We start from the raw sequence: 22,685 nt of genomic DNA, 5'->3' as shown, positions 1-22,685 counted from the left end.
TATGTACTTTAATTTCCTGTTCCTTCCAGTGCTGACCAGTCCATGGCTGGCTGTGTCTTAGCTGTAGCTTGGTGAGGAGTTTTAGTATAAAGCCGGTTTATTCCAGCATACCACACACACAATTCAACAATTATGATAGCTGAAACATTGTTCTGTTTTTGCACAAACCATTTATTCTTGACCTATACGAACAATGAGAAAGCTATTTGGCAGATATATAAACACCTTCAACATTTTACCCAGTGTTCCTCTTACAATGAATAGCAAAAAAACAAAAGAAGTTAAGCAAGATACTTCCTTTTCTAATTCTCCCACATGTACAAAGTAATTAATTTCCTTAACCCAGTGGTTCCCAAACTTTTGCAGTTCGCGGCACCCTTAGAGTCTCCATAATTTTTTCAAGGCATCCCTCCAAAATAATTATCGAGCAGTCCCGTTTTATAAGTAGTCATAAAAATTGAATAAGTATTTAGGTCAGGACATAGATACTTATTTAGTTGTATGCAAAAATAATACACATAAATCCGAGGGAAAAGAATATTTTTATATATATTTTTTTTCAATTGTATTTCTGTCAAAGAATAATTTACAGCTAACACACTCTGTGCCCCTCTGCATCCACACACTCTGTGCCCTTCTGCATCCACACACTCTGTGCCCTTCTGCATCCACACACTCTGTGCCCTTCTGCATCCACACACTCTGTGCCCCTCTGAATCCACACACTCTGTGCCCCTCTGCATCCACACACTCTGTGCCCCTCTGCATCCACACACTCTGTGCCCCCCTGCATCCACACACTCTGTGCTCTGTGCCCCCCTGCATCCACACGCTCTGTGCCCCCCTGCATCCACACAGTCTGTGCCCCTCTGCATCCACACACTCTGTGCCTCCCTGCATCCACACACTCTGTGCCCCTCTGCATCCTTTGTGGCCCCTCTGCCTCTGCCCCCTCTGCATCCTTTCTGCATCCATGCTCTGCCCCTCTGCATCCTTTCTGCCCCCTCTGCATCTGCGTTGTGCCCCCTCGCTCTGCCCCTCTGCATCCTTTCTGCCCCCTCTGCATCCACGCTGTGCCCCCTCTGTATCCCACCGTGGACAGGAAGAAAAAGAAAAACTTACCAATCCGGCGGCGCCCAGGACCTAGCAACCTCCTCCCTCCTCGCTTCTCACTGGACTGCATGTTGGGCGTGATGACGTCACGCCCGGCATTCAGTTCAGTGAGAAGAGGCAGGAGAGAGGATGCTGGGTCTCGGGCGCTGCCGTATTGGTACGTTTTTTCTTCTTCCTGGCACGGCACCCCTTTGACAGCGCCGCAGCACCCCTGAGAGCCGCGGTGCACAGTTTGGGAACCTAAGCCTTAACCATTGAAATCAATATTTTGCGAGATTGGTGACTAAATAACTACATGCAAAATGTTACCAAAACTATTACTAGCCTTACCTCCAATATAGCCTGTACCAGTAGCCGAAGTGCAAATTTAGAGGTGCTGGTATGGAACTTCCACTTTGAAATGAACGGCTGGGGGTCTTCTAGGCCCACTGAAGGTTTAAGGATTGTGATAGCGTGAAATTAATTTTAGATGCATTTTAACACTGTATAGTATAATATAAAACATATTAAATCATGCAAGACTTTCCACCCTGTGTCCCCCTTCTCTCCTGTGCCCAATTGCCTTTCCTCTGTGTCCCTCCACCTCTCCCTTATGTCTCTTTTGTAGTTTTCACAAAGTTTGCAGCTTCAAGATTTTTAGACCTTTTTGTCAGATGCTTGCAATTTTACTTCAGTATACCATAGCAGCATTTCATAAGTGTCAAATTGCCATTTATTGACAATTACATTAAGTTTATGCAAAGCATCAATATTTACAGTGCTGACCCTTATTTTTGAAGACCTCTGCAATTCGCCCTGACATGCTGTCAATTAACTTCTGGGCCACATACTGACTGATGGCCGCCCATTCTTGCCTAATCAATGCTTGGAGTTTGTCAGAATTTGTGGGTTTTTGTTTATCCACCTGCCTCTTGAGGATTGACCACAAGTACTCAATGGGCTTAAGGTCTGGGGAGTTTCCTAGCCATGGACCCAAAATTTAGATGTTTTGTTTCCCGAGCCACTTAGTTATCACTTATGCTTTATGGCAAGGTGCTCCATCATGCTGGAAAAGGCATTGTTCATCACCAAACTGTTCTTGGATGTTTTAGATGTGCTTGGAGGATGTTTTGGTACCATTCTTTATTCATGGCTGTGTTCTTAGGCAAAATTGTGAGTGACACAGGACTGATGGTAGCGCTCACCTTTCCTTCTCCGGACAAGTGTTTTTCCAGATGCCCCAAAAAATCTGAAAGGGGATTTATCAGAGAAAATGACTTTACCCCAGTCCTCAGCAGTCCAATCATTTTACCTTTTGTAGAATATCAGTCTGTCCCTGATGTTTCCCCTGGAGAGAAGTGGCTCCTTTGCTGGCCTTCTTGACACCAGGCCATCTTTCAAAAAGTCTTCATTAGCAAGCTCTGCACTGGTGGTGCCCTAATCCCGCACTGAAGAAACTTTAGGAGATGGTCCTGGCGCTTGCTGCACATTCTTGGGTGCCCTGAAGCCTTCTTCACAGCTATTGAACCTCTCTCTTTGAAGTTCTTCATGACTCGATAAATGGTTGATTTAGGTGCAATCTTACTAGCAGCAATATCCTTGCCTGTGAAGCCCTTTTTGTGCAAAGCAAAGATGACTGCATGTGTTTCCTTGCAGTTAAATATGATTAACAGAAGAACAATGATTTCAAGCAGCACCCTCCTTTTAAAGCTTCCAGTCTGTTAGTCTAACTCATTCAGCATGACAGAGTGATCCCCAGCCTTGTCCTCCTCAACACTCTCACCTGTGTTTACGAGACAATCACTGACCTGATGTCAGCTGATCCTTTTTTGGCAGGGGTGAAATGTAGTGGAAATGTTGTTTTTGGGAAAAAGTTAATTGTCATGGCAAAGAGGGACTTTGAAACTAATTGCAATTCATCTGATCACACTCATGACATTCTGGAGTATATGCAAATTGCCATCATAATGTCACGACTAGTATAGCGTACCTGCTATCGTTGGCACTACTCGGAGGAAGGCGCGGAGTCTAACGTGCCCCTGGTGTTCACCAGGGACCCCCGCAAGGAGGTATGGGCTTAGCTGCAGGAAACACGCAGGTCGCGGTCCTTCCACGAGTCAGATAGCGAAGCACGAGAGGAATGTCAGACAGGCAGGTTCGGCAACGGTGCGGGCAATGCAGGTACACAAGGAGAATCCGAACAGGGTGTGAATCAAGCCGGGTCGATAACGTTCTGACAGCGAGGTACAAAAGGGAGATCCAAAAGGGGTAGTCAAGGCAATCCGGGTCACAATGGTCACAGGCAAACGGCAATAAACTGGAGGAAAGCAAGGGTCAGGAAACAGATAAACACAGGAACACTGGAACGCTGGAGGACAGGAAAGGACCTGAAACTCTGGCACAGGAGGTGAGGTCAGAGGGGCTTAAATAGTGCTGCTAGCCAATGCCCTCAGCACTAGTAGTGCTGTCATAGCTGTAGCGCCGTAGCGCTAGTCATCCTGTAGCGCCGTAGCGCTCTCTTCAAGCAGCGTCCCGTTGCCTAGCAACGGGGACGCTTCTGGGTCTGAGCTGGCCGGCCGGAAGGGGAAGTGATGCGTCTGGTTGCTAGGCAACCAGACGTTCTGTGTGGACGGGCGGGCGGCCGCCGAGCGGCGCCTGACACATAAAAGGCAGCAGACTTTGTGAAAAATAATATTTGTGTCATTCTCAAAACTTTTGGCCATGACTGTATACTTACCTTTCTATGACCTTCTTTCTTCTGTGTTCTTGCTCCTTTCTGCTCCCTCCATTCTCACTGACTGTCGTGCGTGACATCATCATGTTCCAACAGTCAATTAGAATGGAGCAGAGAGCAAAGAGGAGCAGGGAGCTGCCACTGAATGCAGCATTGGTGGACAATCGGGGAAGGTAGGCGGAGTGGAGCACCTTTCAGGCATGGCACTCCCCCACCTTGCCTACCCCACTTACCGTAGGCCTTTGCTGCTTGTGAGGAAGTGGGTCAGAGAAGTGCAGGTATATCCTGCAGACACATACCGCCTTACTTCGAGCACTGGTCTGTACAATAGGTAAAAACATAGCAATAATTGTGTTGAAATTCTTATTTAGCTCCTATTTAGTTGAGTGTAGACACTAACCAGATAGGAAACACTTTGGCATAAGTTAGACTATTTAACATGCACTGCAATATATGACACTAGCATTAACTGTTTAAAATACTGTTTATTTTAAAGTAGTTATACAGTATAATATGCTTTAACATATTGGCAATTGTGAGTGTAAATGACTAGGCTTGCCCCCTGTCCTGGAAGATAATACAGGCATTCCTAGTTGTTATTCCTGTCCTACTAGCACAATAGAAGTAGGAGTGAGGCTAGAGGCCTCTTTCTCCCTACACAAAAGTCACATGGTAGTGAATATGAAATCACTTATGTTTAATCGCCACTGTTCATCCATTAACAGGTGAGCCGAAACGTGGAAAGCTACAGTTGCACACAATATTCAGAATACCTTTTGTAACCTGATAAAGATTGCGCAACACACCACAATTATGATTTTCTAATAAAATAAAGTACATGTTTAAACAGAAGTTTTTAAAAAAAACTGCAGGATAAGTGCGCTTGCAAGGTATTGTATACTGAGGTGCTGAGATATATTTACGCTTGTTTCTGTTCCAGTTTTGCAGGCAGGCTACAACCCCATAAATAACAATTAGGCAGTAATGGACCATAAACAGGCACAGAAAGCCAACGGGCAGCATCCAGAATTACAGTATTGTAAACATATTTGTGCTTTAATATGGGGGCCCTTTGACAAAGGGATGGGGTGGTACTGCTCCTATAATAGGGGCACCCAGTCTTCCACCTCTGCTGGCATAATTGACACTGCTTGTATATGTACTCTCCTTCATTGTAATATAATCATGTGGGCACTGTACCCACCTCTGCTGTCAGTTATGCCAACTGTTGGAATAACATAGGCACTTTCCTCTGAACTGCACACTAGGTTTATTTAATATTTCGACAACTGTGTATGTTAAATACCCCTATTTAAATGTTAGAAGCAAATGAAACAATTTTCTAAGCGACAGGTGTTTATTTTAATTATGTTTCAAGCAACCATATCATACATTGGGGAACCATACTAAAGGCTGCCAACTGCCAGTTATCAAACATCTCTAAGTAGTGACACAATGACAATGTACAGTCACACCCAGGCCTAAAATGGCCCCGGCCTGATGTCACTGCAGAACGTTCCAGAGGATGCTGCCGCAGCACGAGCGTAAGGGCGTGGCCACATCATCGGTACACGCCTCTTTCCTCTTTGATAGTACAGTCACGCCTCTCTCAGCCCGGTGGAATACTGGGAGGTGAAGTTCCTCCTTGCATTCTTTCCAAAGCCGCGGCACTGCAGCGGGACTACAATTCCCGTCATACCCCGGACTGAAGTCAGCCTCCAGGAACACTGAGCAGGCGCAGTGCATCCCTCCTTGAACTCCCCCGCAGCCCGGCTGCTTGTTTTCCTGAGTTGAAGAGCCGCAGTGGAAGAGACAGGACCGGAGCTTGTGATAGCACCGATCCCCAGCTCCCTGTGCTCACACCCTATCAGGTAACGGGGGCTCATCCATGTCACTTATCACAACGAGATAACAGTGTCGATGTCACAGAGTGTTTCAGAAGCTGAACCCATTGTCATTTGACACCGGGGACGGTTGGGACTCGATACAAAGAGCGCTCCTCAATGTGTCGCCCCTTAGTGTGGTGTTTCCCAGCCGCTATTATGGTGACAATACGCGGTGACTAGCTTTCTTCTTATCCGGGCTGTATGACTCCCTATAGTCTACATATTCATTCATATATGTAACACCCCCCCCCCCCAAATCTTTGTTCTTCCCATTTACTTGATCCAATGGAGCAAAGTGTTCTCTGCTTTCGGGTGAGAGGACCGGTATTGGCCACTGACACCCGGTTGCTGACATCGCCCGTCAGATGTAGCTGCAGGGATTGTTGGCTGTGCTGCTTCCCTTTTTGTTTTTTGTTTTTTTATCTTTCTTTTCGGTCACCTGACAGTAGGGGGCGCACTTGGTGTGCGCGTTGTCTCCTCCATGTCTGTCTCCTGGTACAGAGGAGGTGGGGGTGGGTTACTGTAGTGTAGAGAGTTGCTGAAGTCTAGGTTGCCGAGCACCGCTCTGTCTTGCTCATCAGTAATAGACTAAGTAAGACTATATACAGGAGTATGGGGACATTTCAAGATCACTTAACCCATTAGCAAGAACGCACATTGCTGTGTATGTAGGTTGCAGAGCACGGTGTGAACTAGTGTAATCCTCTCCGAATCCTGTGTGGTTGCTTTACGATTGTATTGGGTGCTTGATAGGTTGTGGCCTTGCTACAGCGCTAATCTGGATAGTGCAAGGTGACCTAAGCTAAGTGCTCAAGGCCTTTATGAGGAGCTGAGCTCTGTATACAGCATCTATAAAAGTGTTTAGTATTTCACTGAGACACTGATGATGTTGCATTATAAAATATGATGTTACACAGGGGAACAACTCCATATATTATTCCATATCATACTATTTTATATCCTGCATGTTAAAAGCTAAATGGTAATGAAATCCTTGTTAGAAATGCAAAATAATATATGCTCATTCCCTGTCTGAATTTAGGTTAAATATTCAAACTAAAGAGTGTTTTCTGGTTATGTAGACATGATTTTATTCTGTACTTTTTTTTTTTTAACTCCTTTTAAACATCTATCTGGGTTGCCAATTTCTGTTCAACTAAGCAGTGATGTCGTCATTTCTCAAAAAGCAAATGCAGACATAAATCAAATTAATCTTCTCCTTAGAAGAATGAGTCAGGGGATTCAAGCGACTCATTGTGTAGGCTAGTCTAGGCATGTACGCTTTTGGTGTTTTCTTAGACAGGTTTTTTTTTCCCCTCCAGTTCTGGTAATGTTGTTGCTATACAACATTATAATGTATTATAACATCTAATGTATTCTAATGTAATACATTAGACAATTTAAAACCAGGGGGGAATAAAATGTAATCTAGCAGTTTGTATTTAAGGTATATTATGTATGTTTGTTATTATGCTGTTCATACAAATTACACTAAGTTCATACATTGAGTTAGGTTTTTCCTTCCTTTTTATGTTTTGTTCTATAGTTTTTGTGAACGCTGCATCATTAGAGGCACTCAATGCTAAGAGAAGATGAAAGATCTAGACTTAGGAGTCGAATATGTCATACCCAGCCTGGGGTACAGAACTGTTCTGGAGCAAAGCAGCCAAGATGAGAAAAAGGAGCAAGAGGACTTTAAATATCAGAAGACAAAATCACAGGTTAGCTTTCTTTAAGGAATTTAGGAATATATATCTTTGAAGGGTTGATAATGTTGACTAGTTTTTCTTTTGAAATACTGTAAGCCTTAAACATAGGGTCAACATACTAAATTTAAGTTAGAATGTTAAATAATTACATTTGTAGTGTATTTAGTTGGCAGAAGCATTATATAACTAAAAATCAGATTAATAGTCCTATATATAAATTAGGCTTATGAAATAAGGGTATATGAATGCATAAAGTTTAGTTCTGCTTAGGCTCCATTTAACACTTCTGAACACTGCTGACAAAATTGGAATTTATGCATAGCGAATACTTGTCAGTACGTGTGTACATGCTCAATCATGCAACATTATTTTTTGGATTGTCAGCATTTTAATATGCTTTGAGAATGCAGGTAAATGCCTTAAAATAATGTCCTGTTTGAATTAGTGATCAATGGATCTAAATGGAAGATACATATCAACATTTTTCTTAAGACAGAGGAGTTGCTAAACATGCAGTGTTTAACCATTGATTTCCCAAATGGTGAATATTATTACCGGTATTATCTTTTATTTGTAAGGCGCCACAAGGTTTCCGCAGCGCCGTACACGGTACGGACAGTGGACTATACAGGGTAAAACAGTACAGAACAATAAACAAAAAGTACCAGTACTTCAGGGATTCCGGGCAGGCATATACAGTAGAGACGGAGCGGAAGAACAGGTTAGGAGACAGGAGGGAAGAGGGGCCCTGCTCATACGAGCTTACATCCTAAGGGAGGGTAAACAAATCAGGCACAGAAGGGAGCCAGTGAAGCAAAGGAGACAGAAAAAAGGGGCCAGGGGAGAAACAGAAGAGATGAGAGGTTAAGTGGATGGTTGGTAGGCCTTAAGGAACAGGTGAGTTTTAAGTGCCCGCTTGAAGGAGCACAGATTGGGTGAGAGACGGATGGAGCGAGGGAGGTCGTTCCAGTAAAGGGGGGCAGCGCGGGAGAAGTCTTGGATCCTAGAGTGGGAAGAGGTGATCAGAGTGGAGGAGAGGCGGCGATCATTGGCCGAGCGCAGGGAGCGGGCGGGAGTGTGAATGGAGAGGAGGTTAGAGATATAAGGGGCAGTAGAGTGGGAGAGAGCCTTGTAAGTGGTGGTAAGGAGTTTGAAAAGGATTCTGTAGGGGAAGGGGAGCCAGTGTAAGGCAAGACAGAGAGGGGAGGCAGAGGAGGAGCGGCGTGAGAGGAAGATGAGTCTCGCAGCCGCATTGAGTATGGAGCGGAGGGGGGCGAGGTGGGAGCCGGGGAGGAGGAGGTTGCAGTAGTCGAGGCGGGAGATGATGAGAGCATGGATGATAGTTTTGGTGGCATCTTGAGAGAGGAAGGGACGGATGCGGGCAATGTTACGGAGTTGGAAGCGACAGGCTTGGGCAAGGGATTGAATGTGGGGGGCAAAAGAGAGAGAGAGTAGTCAAGAGTGACTCCCAGGCAGCGGAGTTGGGTGACAGAGGAGATAGTGGAGTTGTTAACAACGATAGAGAGGTCATGGTGGGAAGGGAGTCTGGGTGGGGGAATAGTGTTAAATGCTGCTATCAGGATAATTACAGGCTGCCTAACCACCACCACTTATTTATATAGTGCCACTAATTTTGCAGTGCTGTACAGAGAACTCGCTCACATCAGTCCCTGCCCCATTGGAGCTTACAGTCTAAATTTCCTGACATACATACACACACACACAGACAGACAGACAGACAGAGAGAGAGACTAGGATCAATTTGATAGCAGCCAATTAACCTACTAGTATGTTTTTGGAGTGTTAGGAGGAAATCGGAGCACCCAGAGGAAACCCACGCAAACACAGGGAGAACATATAAACTCCACACCGATAAAACCATGGTTGGGAATTGATCTCATGATCCCAGCACTCTGAGGCAGAAGTACTAACCACTTAGCCAACCGTGCTGCTTTACAGTTGCTTATGTTTTATATAGGCATTTCCTTTTAAACATTCCTACAAACTAAAAAAAAACATGTAATGCAATATTGTAACAAGTTTGGTTTTGGGTTTTTTAAGTGTGTGTTGGACAATAGCAGTGACTGTTCAGTATTTAGGACAAACAAGTATAGTTATGTATGTGGCATTGATTGTGAGTTTTAAAGTATATTTTTACAATCTAATATACAGAATTGCAACCACTTGAAATAGTCTCAATCTCACCAGTATCAGTTTAATTCTAGCAATATTGTTTGGGTTTGCTGTGATTTTTCTCTTCATTTGATACTATTGTTGGAAATGCATATAAGTGGTGACTTCATTAGGCTGAGTATTTACTACACAGTATTACTCAGTACCACTATAGAAAACTGTATGGCTCAGGTGACTCCATCTATAGTAAGATAATGAAAATAGCATGTGAAGTCTTAGATTCGCATGTTTAGTGTTTAAGACTTCAGGGCTCAATATTTGGTGTCTTTTCATGATGAGCTAATTCTGGCTAGCGGCAAACACACAGGAATACATACAGGCTATATAGTCTGTACACTGTGCAGTTATCTTCTGCATGAACCCTTACGTCCGACACCTGTTGTATGTGCAATTTTCTTTGTGTAAGTGGCACTGCCAGATTCTGAATGACTTATCTTGATTAAAGGGATTTTCATGTTCAAACCACCACACAGTCTATAACTAGACTAGTATTTTCATGGGGGCTGCACCATTTGGTCCTCCACTATTTGATTTACTGCATCTTAATTGGGACCTCTGCCAGTAATCTATGGTGATGATGTTTGTGTACTGGATTAGAAAGGGTAATGGCTTGAAATTTTAGCCAGCTTGTGAGTAGACCAATACGTCGCAGAGAAAAGGGTGTTGGTAAAGTTTAGGGATACATTTAAAAAAAAAAAAAAAAAAAGTTAAGCACAGGATTCTCATTTAAAAACAAACCATCTTCCATTCATTTGGCAGCATTTCTTTCTTTTACATGGTTAATATGAGCCAATAGGTGGTAAAGTTTCAGCATTATTGCACAATAAACCCTCACAGGTATCCTTTTACACTGAGATCTTTGTTCTACTGTCACAATAGTATATTGTGTCAGTCTTTGCAGTTGGTTCAATGGTTTGAATATGCTGTGAACACAGAACATTAGAGAATGTTTGTATTGTTGAAAAAAGAAAGGTCTAATTCTCATGAAACATCCCAGTGTGTGTTTAAGTACATCCTTTAATTTCACAAAATATTATTTGCAAATGCAGTGAGTATTCACAAAAGATCTATATTTAGATCTCTTTTGAGTGTTTCCATATGTATTGTTAGCAGATGACCATCACTTGCCACTCCTGCTGCACAACAGGATTGGTCCATGTGTTTCTTGCCATAGAAAAACTGTATTGGATTGTGATAAACAGTCCATAACAGAGTTATATTTCCTAAACTTGTTTATACCTGAAATAAGCATCCATCCATCAGGTCTCTCTAACTGATAGTGAGGTGTTCTTGATATATTTGAATAATTTAAAAAAAAAAGGAAAAAAATAGTCCTTGCTAACTATGTTTTTAAATGTAAATGCATTCTCCCCTTTTTGCCAACCTTGTAGAGAGATTACATATGTAACTGCTGCCAGTGTTAGCATTGGGTTTCCCCTCTGTGTTTGGGGATACATTAGAGCAGGGTTGTCCAACCCGCGGGCCGCATGCGGCCCAGCACGCCTGTAAATGTGGCCCAGAAGGAGTTTTGGTTGTGGCAAGGGGGCAGCACTGTTAATGGAAAAAAAAAATCCTGCAAAAAAATAGAAAAGAAAATACTTACCTTGCGGTCACGTCAGCTGGTACTCCGGCTCCCTCCCTTGTCTCCTCCTCCGTGCGGTGCTCGCAGTGAATGTCGGGCGTGATGTCATCATGCCCCCAACATCCATTGCGGAGCGCAGCACAGAGGAGTCACCCGCGCGAGAAGAACATTCAGCAGCAGAGAATTGGAGAAAAGAAAAGAAGAGAAGAGGACAAGAGAACAAGCCGATTAAAAGGTAAGTTAAGGGGGATTTTTTTTATTATTTCAAGGGACGCTGACCAGTGAATAAAAGTCACCTGGTCCTGGAGCATCATGGACCTTATCTCCCTGCTACATACTTCTACTTGTAATACTAATGGGGCATTATATATTATTTTCTTTGGCCCATTATAAGTTGTTATCCCTTAACTAACATAGTGGTGTAATTAGCAAAACAGGTCACAATTTGGGGTCACATTGATGTATATGTCAGGTACCGCAGGCCTGGTCAGGGCACCCTGATATACAATGCCTGGCTTAATTGCACTTTATTGATATTGCATCGAAACAATACAAAAAGTGATTATAGTATAATAACTAGAGAGGATTTTTTGAACAGAGCGATTGAAAGGTAAGTATAGGGGGATTTGAAAAAAAAGTGATATATATATATATATATATATATATATATATATATATATATATATATATATATCACTTTTTTTCTCATATATAAATATATGTTAACTATGTTTTCTATGGTTTTTTGGATGATCAGCTATCGTTATTGTTAGTGTATCTTATGTGCGGCCCAAACCAACTCGTCGTCTTCCAATGCGGCCCAGGGAGGCTAAAAGGTTGGACACCCCTGCATTAGAGGATGGCAGCTATGAACACCAGCAGTACCCTGCCACTGTGTGTGTACTGCTTACTAATTGCCTAACTTCTGGTACAGGTTAATGCACTGTCTGTCAGCAATACACTACTATGTGGTGATGGTAAATTAGTTTATTGGGATTAAAGCTATATGTAATAACTGTTCTGTAACTTTGTTCTTCAAGTACCCCAACAGTTCATGTTTGGATATTTCCTTAATTGTGAAATACCGTTTAACTTGGTTTGTAATCGTTACACCTTTAAATACAAAAACCAAAGAAAACTGGCGCTAGGCTAATAAAAGTTAATTATGTGACAGTGGCTGTACTTTTACACACAATGCATATTTTCAAAACAGAGTCTGATGATTGTGCTTAAAGAATATATTTGACAGTCCTTGCATTATATCACTTTTTCCCCCCTGTATTCAAATAGTGGGGTCAGAAATAGACATGATAGTGGGGTACACACCTGTTGCTGTGCTGCTGGACTTCTTACTGACTATTGCACTGAATAAGGACCATGCTGTCATTTATTGGGTAATCCAACCAAACATGAAAATTCACTTTTGGGTGGTAGTCTTAAACAAATAAGTCGCCGAAGTTCTACTTAACCAAACAGACACACAATAAGATAATGCATATCTTGTGTGCTTTGTCTGCAGACTTGGGTTCACTAGAGTTTGCGTTTTTGTCTGAAGTTGGAGATGCTGTGACTTCTCACCCATATTTTTCACACATTGATGTTGTGGTTTTGTTGATGTGTTGGGTAATAACAAAACTAAAGTATTTCTGTATTGTAAAAGTTAAAGTTGCTCAAGTTTTCAAAATGTTCCTATGTGTACTGTTTCTACAGGCTTATTCCTTAATGTACTGCCTGCAGGTGGTGGTTGTTTGTAACTTATACAATACGTTTTCTTTCACTGACCTTCGGTTTTATTAGTCGCGTAATACATTTTATATTGTTGTCTCTGAGATCCTTAAAACCGTTCTCCAGACCGTTCTGAAAAACTGTAAATATTTGTTTGGTCATGATGGCCTACATGCAGACCAGGGAGTAGATTTACTAAAAAATTGTGTTTGGTTGTGGTTTTAGTTTGCTACAGATTGTCGGCGGTTTAGTTTTACTATAGGACGTTTTGAGGCTGCATTGTAAAATGCTTGGCGGTGTGTGTGGCAGATTGAAAATGGCTAAACTGTGAGCAGTTTAGTCAAAAGGTCATTAAAACTGCCAGAATCTCCTCTTGTTTACGCTATCTTGCCATTCAAAAGAGAATGTGTCATTGAATTACATTATTGTTGTCTTACGATATAATGGGGACACTATGTAATGCAGCGTTGTGCATCATAAATAATTATATCCCCCATTTGCTATCAAATAGTATTGTCCAGATAATGTTACATATTCATATTTCCCCCATAATATGATACAATCATCTTAATATAATGAAAAATAAAATTTGACCCCATAAGTTAATTATACATTTTGCCCCTTAATCTAAAAATGATTACCACCATAATTTTAAAATTGGAGCCTCCTCTTATGGTCTGAATGGCAATATAAGCTCATACAGCTTTTTTTTTTTTTTCTTTCTGGTGGTTTGTCAGACAGCAGCTTAGTGAATCTGGCTATTTGTATTTTGATTATGTTAAAAAATCGCGATGGTGATTTGTAAAGTGGTTCTTTGTAACACTCTTCAGTAAACTTAGCCCCAGGTGTTGTCTTCCTTGCCATTTACCATCTTGATACTCACTATGAAGATCTTGCTAAATAATTTAATGGGTATTTCTACATTTTAGATAGTAGTATATTTTACACACAGTGCTTATGGGAAAACTCTTAATCCAGAAAACACAATCATTCCGCGTAACAGATCTCGTGTGTGTAGCAAGTTTTTTTTTTTTCCCCCCTCTGTTTCCTTTCTGTAATGTTTGCAGAAATAATGCTGGAACTGATTAATTACACTGGCAGACTGAGTAATTCCCTGGAAACCTCCCCCTCTCCCTGCTTGGACACACAGCTGTGTGTAGGGGTCTGAGCTTGTGGGGGTTTTTGTGGTTTCTTTCTATTTCTGTGTTTAAATCGCTTTCTTCCAGCTCTAGAAAATAACTTTCCATATGGTAAGATATTTATGCAATAAATACTGGTTACTTTAATTTGATGTATTACTGTAAAGTATATGTTCCCTCTATTGTCAGTTTATTTGTATTTTATTTCCCTTTGTCGTATACCTCCGCCTGCACCCTCTGCAACTCTTCTGTTTGATGACATAATCGTCGCAGTCTGGCTTTTTAAGTCAGAGCTGAGCTAACTGAAGCCTCTGGATAGCTACGATTTTGAAATGTGTATCTACTACCAAATGTATGGGGTCATTTTTTACTAGTTTTAATGGGTGGAACCTAATTTTTTTTTTTCTGCTTCCAGTACTGTGTCCTCTTGTGTCTATTGTGCAGATGCAGGTCGTAAGTCTGGAACTAAATAAAAACATTGCTAAATTTAATGTCTGTTTTTTTAACAGATCGCAAGCAGTGGGGAAAGGGCAAGGATAAGGTTAATATTTAGGCACCACTTCAGATCTTACATTTGCATTATGTCAGCTGTTGCTTTAGTCATGGTGACTCAGCATTTTGATGGACGCCTACTCAATTTCTTATTCTTCCATCCCTTGGGGATCTTGTATGATGTGTCACAGGCTGCGGCTGTTTACAGTGTCGGGCACTCTAATTCTCGCTCTCACAGTTTCAGCTGCTTAGTTCATTGGCTGTCTGCCTTGATCTGTTTGTTCAGTAAATGGCCACAGATCTCTGAATTTCCCGTGACAACAGCTTTCTCATTGGCTTATTGCCTTTGTTCCAGACAGAAAAAAAAACCTGGCAGCAAAGTGCGGTTTTATTTGCAGGCTTTACCATGTGTCGCTTCCTCGTTGAAAATGTTCATTTAGCAGAACTCAGATGACTGCAGAAGTCCTGTGTAAGACTACTGACCAACCAGTTCTGCTTCATTTTGGCCTACAGTCCTTTGCATCAAGGATTTTACGCAGAATTGCTACTAATAAGTTTATACATGCTAAAACTGGCTTATAAAGATTAAATATATTTTTTATAAGATCTTGTTTGTCAGGGAGGCTAGCTTTTGTGTTTCTTCTTTGCTAGTCATTTCATTGACATTTTCATTATAAAGAATTATTCAGGGTTATTTTGTCATCCAATTCTGATTGATGAAAATCTTATCAAATTGGACTGATAACTGCCAATGGGCAACAATCCCAAACACACTAGATATGTTTAACCAGCCCGACGTTAATAAAGAATAGGTCAAAAACATTTCAAACGAACTTGTGTCTCGCCTGCACTTCAGCAGAATCTTTGAGCCAGATATAACACCTGAAAACAGGCAAACTGCTTGAGCTGGTTTTGTGGGTAGGGCACTGTTTTAACTGGATTAAATTTTTTTAAAGAGCAAAAATGGACATGCATAATACTGTTATATAAATATATTGAAAAATATTGCATTCAGACATATATAGTCTTTGTATGTGTAGCAGTGTTTGGAAGGGGTCACATTGTCCTTCTCATTGGTTTCAATAATAGGAGAATTATGGTGGTCGGTGGATGATGCTCTTTTTAGATCTCCACACTGAAGGCCCCTCTGTAATTGTGGCTCACTGAAGGTCCATGTTACAGTCATTGTGCCTCTTGCAGTCTGGTTGTTTTGTCAGTCCACCAAATGGCTGAGTCACTTTTACTTGTGTGGCTATATTGGCTACAGATCTTGTAATTTTGTCACAGAGAACAACCAAACCTCAGCCTGTGGCTGGCTCAGCCTAATGGATAATATCAAAATAAGGGATGAAAACACTTGACCCAATATAAGAACAGTTTGTATGATCTGTGTTTTTGTTTTTTCTTCTTTTATATTGTCCCAATTTTCTTGCATCTATTTGACAGGATCCTCACATCGCTATTATGCTGTTTGGGGACCCTATTGTTTTTTCTATCTAACTCTTTCTGCTAGGCTCCACTTTGGTGGAAAGTAGGGAAATCTACACATGAATTCAGTAGTGATTTGAAGAAAGAGCTAGTTTTGTTAAGTCACAATATTCTAGCCTGAAGTGGATTCCCTCTAATCCTTCTTGGGGGGAGGGGGGAGGAGAAACATGGGTGACAGAAGTAGAAGTCCAATGTTAAGGCACTGTTTTGTCCACAAGGGATTTTGTTCTGTTTGCAATCTGATTTGTTGTGGTCTTACCCTCATAAAATAAACCACATTAATTTTGGGGTTCACTGGTCCTTTAAGGAAAATGTAGTAACTTCTGCATATTTAAATGAGTTTTAGTCTTGCAGACTTGCAGATTTGTTGCTGAAAGACGATTTTATGATTACAGCACAAATCGTATGACTAGCTACATCATATGATGTTGCAAAACTGCTCCCCATAGCATGAAAGGGAAGCTGAAATTTTTAAGCCTGAATGCCGATTAATGTCTAGAGTTGCAACATTTCAACGTTCACAATGTGAGGGGGAACATATATATTTTATACACACATATTCAGTGGCCACTTTATTAGGGACACCTTTCTAGTAAGGGTAGGACCCCCCCCCTCTTTCCCTCAGAGAAGCCTGAATTATTCTTGGGATTTATTCAAAAAGGTGCTGGAAAGATAATGGTCTATGACATGATAGCAATACGCAGTTGCTGTAGATTTGTTCACTGCACGTTCATGCTGCATATCTCAGACCATGCCGTGAAAAACAGTTTTTGGAATTCATGTGTACCTTGTAGCATTATGAATTGAGTTTCCGTGGTTTAGCAGCCGTACACAAGCCTCAGACTACAATGCACAATACAAAGTTTTTCTAAAAGTGGGGTAAAGAGCGCTGTCATTGGACTCTTGAGCAGTAGAAACTCATTTCATGGGTGGGGTACATAAAAACGCCACTGTCAACCCTATATAGGCATCGTTATTCCCCTGTCGTGTTTAAAACCTTGTCGGGAGTTGACAGTGGCGTGATAACGAGTACCACCGCATTCCATAGATTTTCTGGTTCTATACCATCTGGCAGTCAGAAGGGCAAATTTGGGTTTGGTTGATACCAGGAGAACACTTTCTGTCTGGATGTTTACTGCTAACTAAGGAGCTGATGAGTTGACCCAGGGAAGAGGTGTATAGAGAGAAGAGTAATGGTCCGAGAACAGAGTCCTGAGGGACCCCGACAGGAAGGGTGGACGGGGGGGAGAGAGACCCAGAGGTGGTGACAGAGAAGGATCGGTCAGCAAGGTAAGAGGTGAACCAGGACAGGACTGGGCCGGAGAAGCCGAGAGACTGGAGGGTGTGGAGGAGGAGGGGGTGGTCAAAAGTGTCGAAGGCTGCAGAGAGGTCAAGGAGGATGAGAAGGGAGAAGTGGCCGCTGGCTTTAGCAGAGAGGAGGTCGTTGGTGACTTTAGCCAGGGCAGTTTCAGTGGAGTGAAGGGGGCGGAAGCCAGACTGGAGAGGATCAAGGAGGGAGTGTTCAGAAAGGTAGGAGGTGAGACGGCTGCAGACAAGCCTTTCGAGAATTTTGGAGGCAAAAGGGAGAAGAGATATGGGGCGATAGTTCGAGAGAGAAGTGGGATCGAGATTAGGTTTCTTAAGAATGGGGGATACGAGAGCATGTTTGAAGGAGGAGGAGAAGATGCCAGTGGAGAGGGAGAGATTAAATAGGTGAGCGAGGTGGGAGCAGGTGGTGGGGGGAAAGGGAGCGAAGAAGGTGGGAGGGGATAGGATCCAGGGGACAGGTAGTGGGGGGGGGGGAGGATGGAAGAGTGGGAGGGGTGGAAGGGAGAGTGGAGGAGGAGATTTCGAGTCGGATGGCCTCGATTTTAGAGGAGAAGAATGAGACGAAGTCGGAGGCAGTCAGGGAGGAGGGGGGGGAGGGGAGGGGGCCAGGAGAGTGCTGAAGGTGGCGAAGAGGCGGCGGGGGTTAGTGGACTGGGAGGAGATGAGGGATTTAAAGAAAGATTGTTTGGCGAGTGAGAGGGCAGAGCTGTAGGATGAAAGAATGAATTTAAAGTGGAGGAAGTCCGCCAGGGAGCGGGATTTTCTCCAGTGACGTTCGGCGGTACGTGAGCATTTTTGGAGGAAGCGGGTAAATTTGGAGTGCCAGGGTTGAGGTTTGGAGCAGCGGGGGTGGACGGAGTGGGCAGGGGCGACTGCATCCAGAGCGGAGGTGAGGGTGTGATTGTAGAGGGAGACCGCCTGGTTGGGGCAGGTCAGGGAGGAAAGGGGTGAAAGGAGGGTATCGAGAGAGGAGGACAGAGAGGCAGGGTCAAGAGCGTCGAGGTTGCGTATGGACAGAGTAGGTTTGGGCAGGGGCAGGAGGAGGGGAGCAGGAGAAGAGAAGAGGAGAGAGAGAAGGAGAGGAGATGGTGGTCGGAAAGAGGAAAGGGAGAGATGGAGAAGTCAGAGAGACTACATAGGTAGGAGAAGACAAGATCAAGGGAGTGACCAAGGCAGTGGGTAGAGGAGGAGGTCCATTGGGTGAGACCAAGGGAGGAAGAGAGGGTGAGCAGTTTGCTGGAAGCAGGGTCGGTGGGGTTGTCGATGGGGAAGTTAAAGTCACCGAGAATGATCGAGGGGAGGTCGGAGGAGAGGTGGTGAGGAAGCCAGGCAGCAAAGTTGTCGAGGAAGAGGGAGGTGGGGCCAGGGGGGCGGTAGATGACAGTGACGCGGAGGTGGATGGGGTAGAAGAGGCGGATGGAGTGGGCTTCAAAGGAGGAGAAGGAGCGGGAGGGTTCAGGGGGAATGACATGAAACGTACAGTTATAATACTTTGCAATAATAATGAAAAAGGTTGAACGTTATTGCCCACACTGGTGTAACGCACACTGTTGGCTGTAGTGCATCATAGTGCGTGTTCTAATAGGAGAAACAATATTTTATTCTATTATCATAGGAATCTGTTTTTCTCCAAGAGCCGGGTGGCAAGTACAAACAGCTGGGTGGAGAACACTGAAGCTACATTATTACCTTCATAACTCTTTCAAATTGAAAAAAAAAACAATACGGGGCTTATCTACGTGTGATGGGCACATTCAGCCCTTAATGTACTATGTGACCGGAACAGAAGTGAAACTGCAGTTAGACAAGGTTCCGCTTCCAACCAAAGATGTTTCTAGGTTCTCCAGAAACATGATACAGGAGTCATCATGTCTTCATCTGAAAACAAAGTGGTTAACCCTTTATTTGCAATGTTGCTCTTAAGCAACATTTTGCATTACACTTGTATCCTTTCCTTGGCAGCAGTGCTCTCAAGCAACATCTAAATGTCTGTACAGTAGTCAGTTGTTTCAGAATTTCCAATATTGTTCGCTAGATGATGTATAAATGCAATATGGTGTATAATTTCAATGCTTGCCAAATAAAGGGTTAATATGAACACTGAAATGTGGCTGGAGGGGCTGTACCAACATTGTCATGGGCATTGATAGGAAGCTGTGTATTTATTGTCTCATGCTGTGGGCCTGTTTCTTTTGCAATGTGAAATAAAAGTGATCTGCGCACATTGCTATATGACCTACTTGTTAGGTGCTTGGTCTACATGCCAGGACTAAAGTGAAGCCCAGCATACCACTTAGAGCGATGAACATGCATACAGGCTGTGGCCAGTTGCCCCTCCCTCAGGGATTTTTCAGCCAGCTCGATCTATTTTGGCCAACTTACTCAGCATATTTTGGATTAAAATTCTTTGATGCAGGGCCATTTTAACAACATTATGGGCCCCCGGGCAAAACAGTGCACCGGGACCCCTAGATATAGATATATAGATATATAGATGTATATAGATATAGATATATAGAGATACAGGTAGATAGATGTACCTGCTCAGGGACCCTTGAAGGTTTTTTTGCAGGTTTTTTCTTTTGCATGATTATTTATTCTCATTAAGAGCCGTGCATATGGGGCCCCCTTGCCCGTGGGGCCTCTGGCCAGCTGCCCATCGTGCCCAATGGAAAAGATGGCCCTGCTCTGATGGTACAGTACACCCTGTTTAAAGAATGGTAGCCTGTGTTCATAGTTTTACTGCAGTTGAGTACAGATCTGTTCTGAATCCGCTTATTAAGCTGGTCAAGATATGGAATTCATTGCCAGGGAAGGTCGTGATGGCAGATTCAATAGATATGTTTAAGAAAGGGTTAGACAAATTTTTTGCGGAAAAATGTATCCAGGGATACGTCCCTTAATTAAAATGAAGGATAGTAGTGGATATAGGGTAAAAATAGGACTGAAATATTGAGTCTGGGGGGATTTTCACAATTGAAACAGATTGGCGGTTGCTTACTCTGGATCAATTTCAAATATAAGTGCAGGATCGCAGGAGATCCAAAATAGGTTGAACTTGATGGACTGGTGTCTTTTTTTTTTTTTTTTTCAACCTCATCAACTATGTTACTATACACACTTGGCATCTTTAGCGTGGTCACATGGCTGTATACGTGGTCGGATGTGGTCAATCATCCGTTCCCCGCCTTCTTCTTCTTTTTTTTTTTTTTTTTCTCTTTTAATAAAATGGCCCCTGCCTATATGTTAAAAATTTGCTGTATAATTTTAATTTCTTGTTTCTTAGCAATTCATAGAACATATCCACTTGTGCTGTGGGTGCCTATCAGCCCTACTTGCAGAATTGAAGGTGACCAATATGGTTCTTGAAAGCTAATTGAATGCAGATAATTTTAAGATGAGTAATTGGTAATGTCAAGGAGCAGACTATTTTGTACAATGGCTTTTATCATGAGGTTTGGTTATTTTGAGCCTGAAGCTTTGTTTGGTTCTGTGTTGCTTGCTATACGTGTACAATCAGAACATAGAAGTGTGCTCCCAGAAATGTACTATTCCTCTCTATTCATCTGGAAATGTGGTGCAATAATAGGAAGACCTACTGCTATATTTGTCTTGATTCTATTTTGTTGAACTTACAGCTGGTCTGCAGTTTTAGCTTGTTTTAGGCTTTGCACCCAAAATACTCTGTGTTTTCTTTAAATACCCTTTTTGACATCCCCCCCCCCCCCCCCCCAAACTACAAGGTTGATAAACAATCTAACGTCTACAGTATTGGTAGTTTGGCGGTGTTTGAGTTTCTTTTAATACTGAATGTACTGGAGATGAAAGGATCCTTGTCTATTTTTACTTTTCAGAATCCGGGATCAGATTTTACAGTAATTAGGTGGCTTTAGCTTTGCAATGGAAGCATTATTCTGTGCAGTATATGATCACCGTAAAGTACCATTAAAGAGCCTTTAAATACTACATTTGGTAATGTCCATCATCCCATCTCCTTTTCTATTTAGTTTTTGTTTATCTTAGGGATATGACATCCGGTACAGACTGTTCTCTGTTGTGATATATGCTTAGTGCTCTATTTATGCATGTCAAGTGGTTTTGTTATACACAGGGTTTTTTTTCTTAAATTAGTGGATTATTTTTTTTGTGTGAGGTACCTTGGTGGCTTAGATGTCACAATGTGATCCTAATCTCTAGATGGCTTTATAGTTTTAGATAATTCCTTGATCTCGCTATAGCAATTGTAAAGCGCTACGGAGATATATAAATGTTGATGATAGCAAAGTTGTGCACTTAACGCAAATAAACATAAAGATGCACTGAGTAAACTGGATCAACGATCTTGAAGCAAATCGGTGAAAAATTCAATATACACTTCGGCTCATTACAAACCTAGAAGTCATTACAATGTCCAATTTCCAACTGACAATGCAGCAGGACTTGAATCTCTCCTTCATATTTATGTTAAAAGCCAAGCAGCTGGGAGAAACCTGTTCCATGCGATAATTGGTAGGAGTCTCTTTCCCCAATACCCAGCATGTATGATTTGCCTTGCCCAATATGCACTGTGTGCTTCCTGCCATCCGTGGTGTGAGGGATTAAGTGCAGTGGTTTCATTGGCTCTGCTCTGTCACCCTGTGCCTTCGTCCTCTGATGGAGATGAAATTTAATACCTGCCATCTCTTTCCCACTGATTGCAGCCCACTTCAGTCAACTTAACTCGCAGAGCCAGTCACTTCACTGTGCTGTGTGGTCCTGTTATAGCTGCTGCTATCAGGATGCAATGTGTCAAGTTAGATGGGGTGTTATAGGCAACAGGACCCCTTCCTAACTGTTCATATTACTAAAGTCATTGTAGAGGCATAGCCTGTTCATTATCAACTCTACTTCTTTTTCTTTGTATTCGTTTGTTGCCCTTTCCTTTTCCTATAGCTAAACTTACAAATTCTACAAATTGTACAAATTCTGAATATCCCTATTGTCATGTTCTAATATTCTGAGGTGTTTACTATAATAATAATGATGTTGCAATTATTGCTTGCAAATGTGTTTTGAAAGCAACCTGGCTTCTTTTATTGCTAACTTTCCTGGCCATTGCAGGGATTACCATTCTTCTGCATGAGTGTAGTGTAATAACAAGATTTTTTTTTTCCTAAACATCTATTCAATATTCTTCTCCAGGTGCTAAGGGCTTGTACACACACGCGTTGAAAAATACCTGTTTGAAAAGTGCAAACCAAGAGAAACACGTCACCCCTGTGGACAACCTTGATTCTAATACAAAGTGACCACTTGTCAGAAAGTTTATAGGTCCAT

At 42.4% G+C, this 22,685-nt stretch overlaps 1 protein-coding gene across 3 annotated transcripts in view; it reads left to right on the top strand.

Annotated features, from left to right (window-relative positions):
• Positions 1-5,564: 5,564 nt before the first annotated feature.
• ABCC5 (ATP binding cassette subfamily C member 5) overlaps positions 5,565-22,685 on the top strand; it is a 56,669-nt gene continuing 39,548 nt past the window's right edge. For all 3 annotated transcript variants that reach the window (XM_075202409.1, XM_075202412.1, XM_075202411.1), the window contains exons 1-2: positions 5,565-5,697; positions 7,259-7,433. In XM_075202409.1, the coding sequence (XP_075058510.1) occupies positions 7,305-7,433 (129 nt within the window). In that variant the 5' untranslated portion in view covers positions 5,565-5,697; positions 7,259-7,304. The remainder of the gene's footprint in view (positions 5,698-7,258; positions 7,434-22,685) is intronic.

Source organism: Mixophyes fleayi, chromosome 3, assembly GCF_038048845.1.
Source record: "Mixophyes fleayi isolate aMixFle1 chromosome 3, aMixFle1.hap1, whole genome shotgun sequence".
Taxonomy (NCBI): Eukaryota; Metazoa; Chordata; class Amphibia; order Anura; family Limnodynastidae; genus Mixophyes; species Mixophyes fleayi.
Note: the sequence above shows the minus strand (reverse complement) of the source record. Positions and strands in the feature narration are given on the sequence as shown.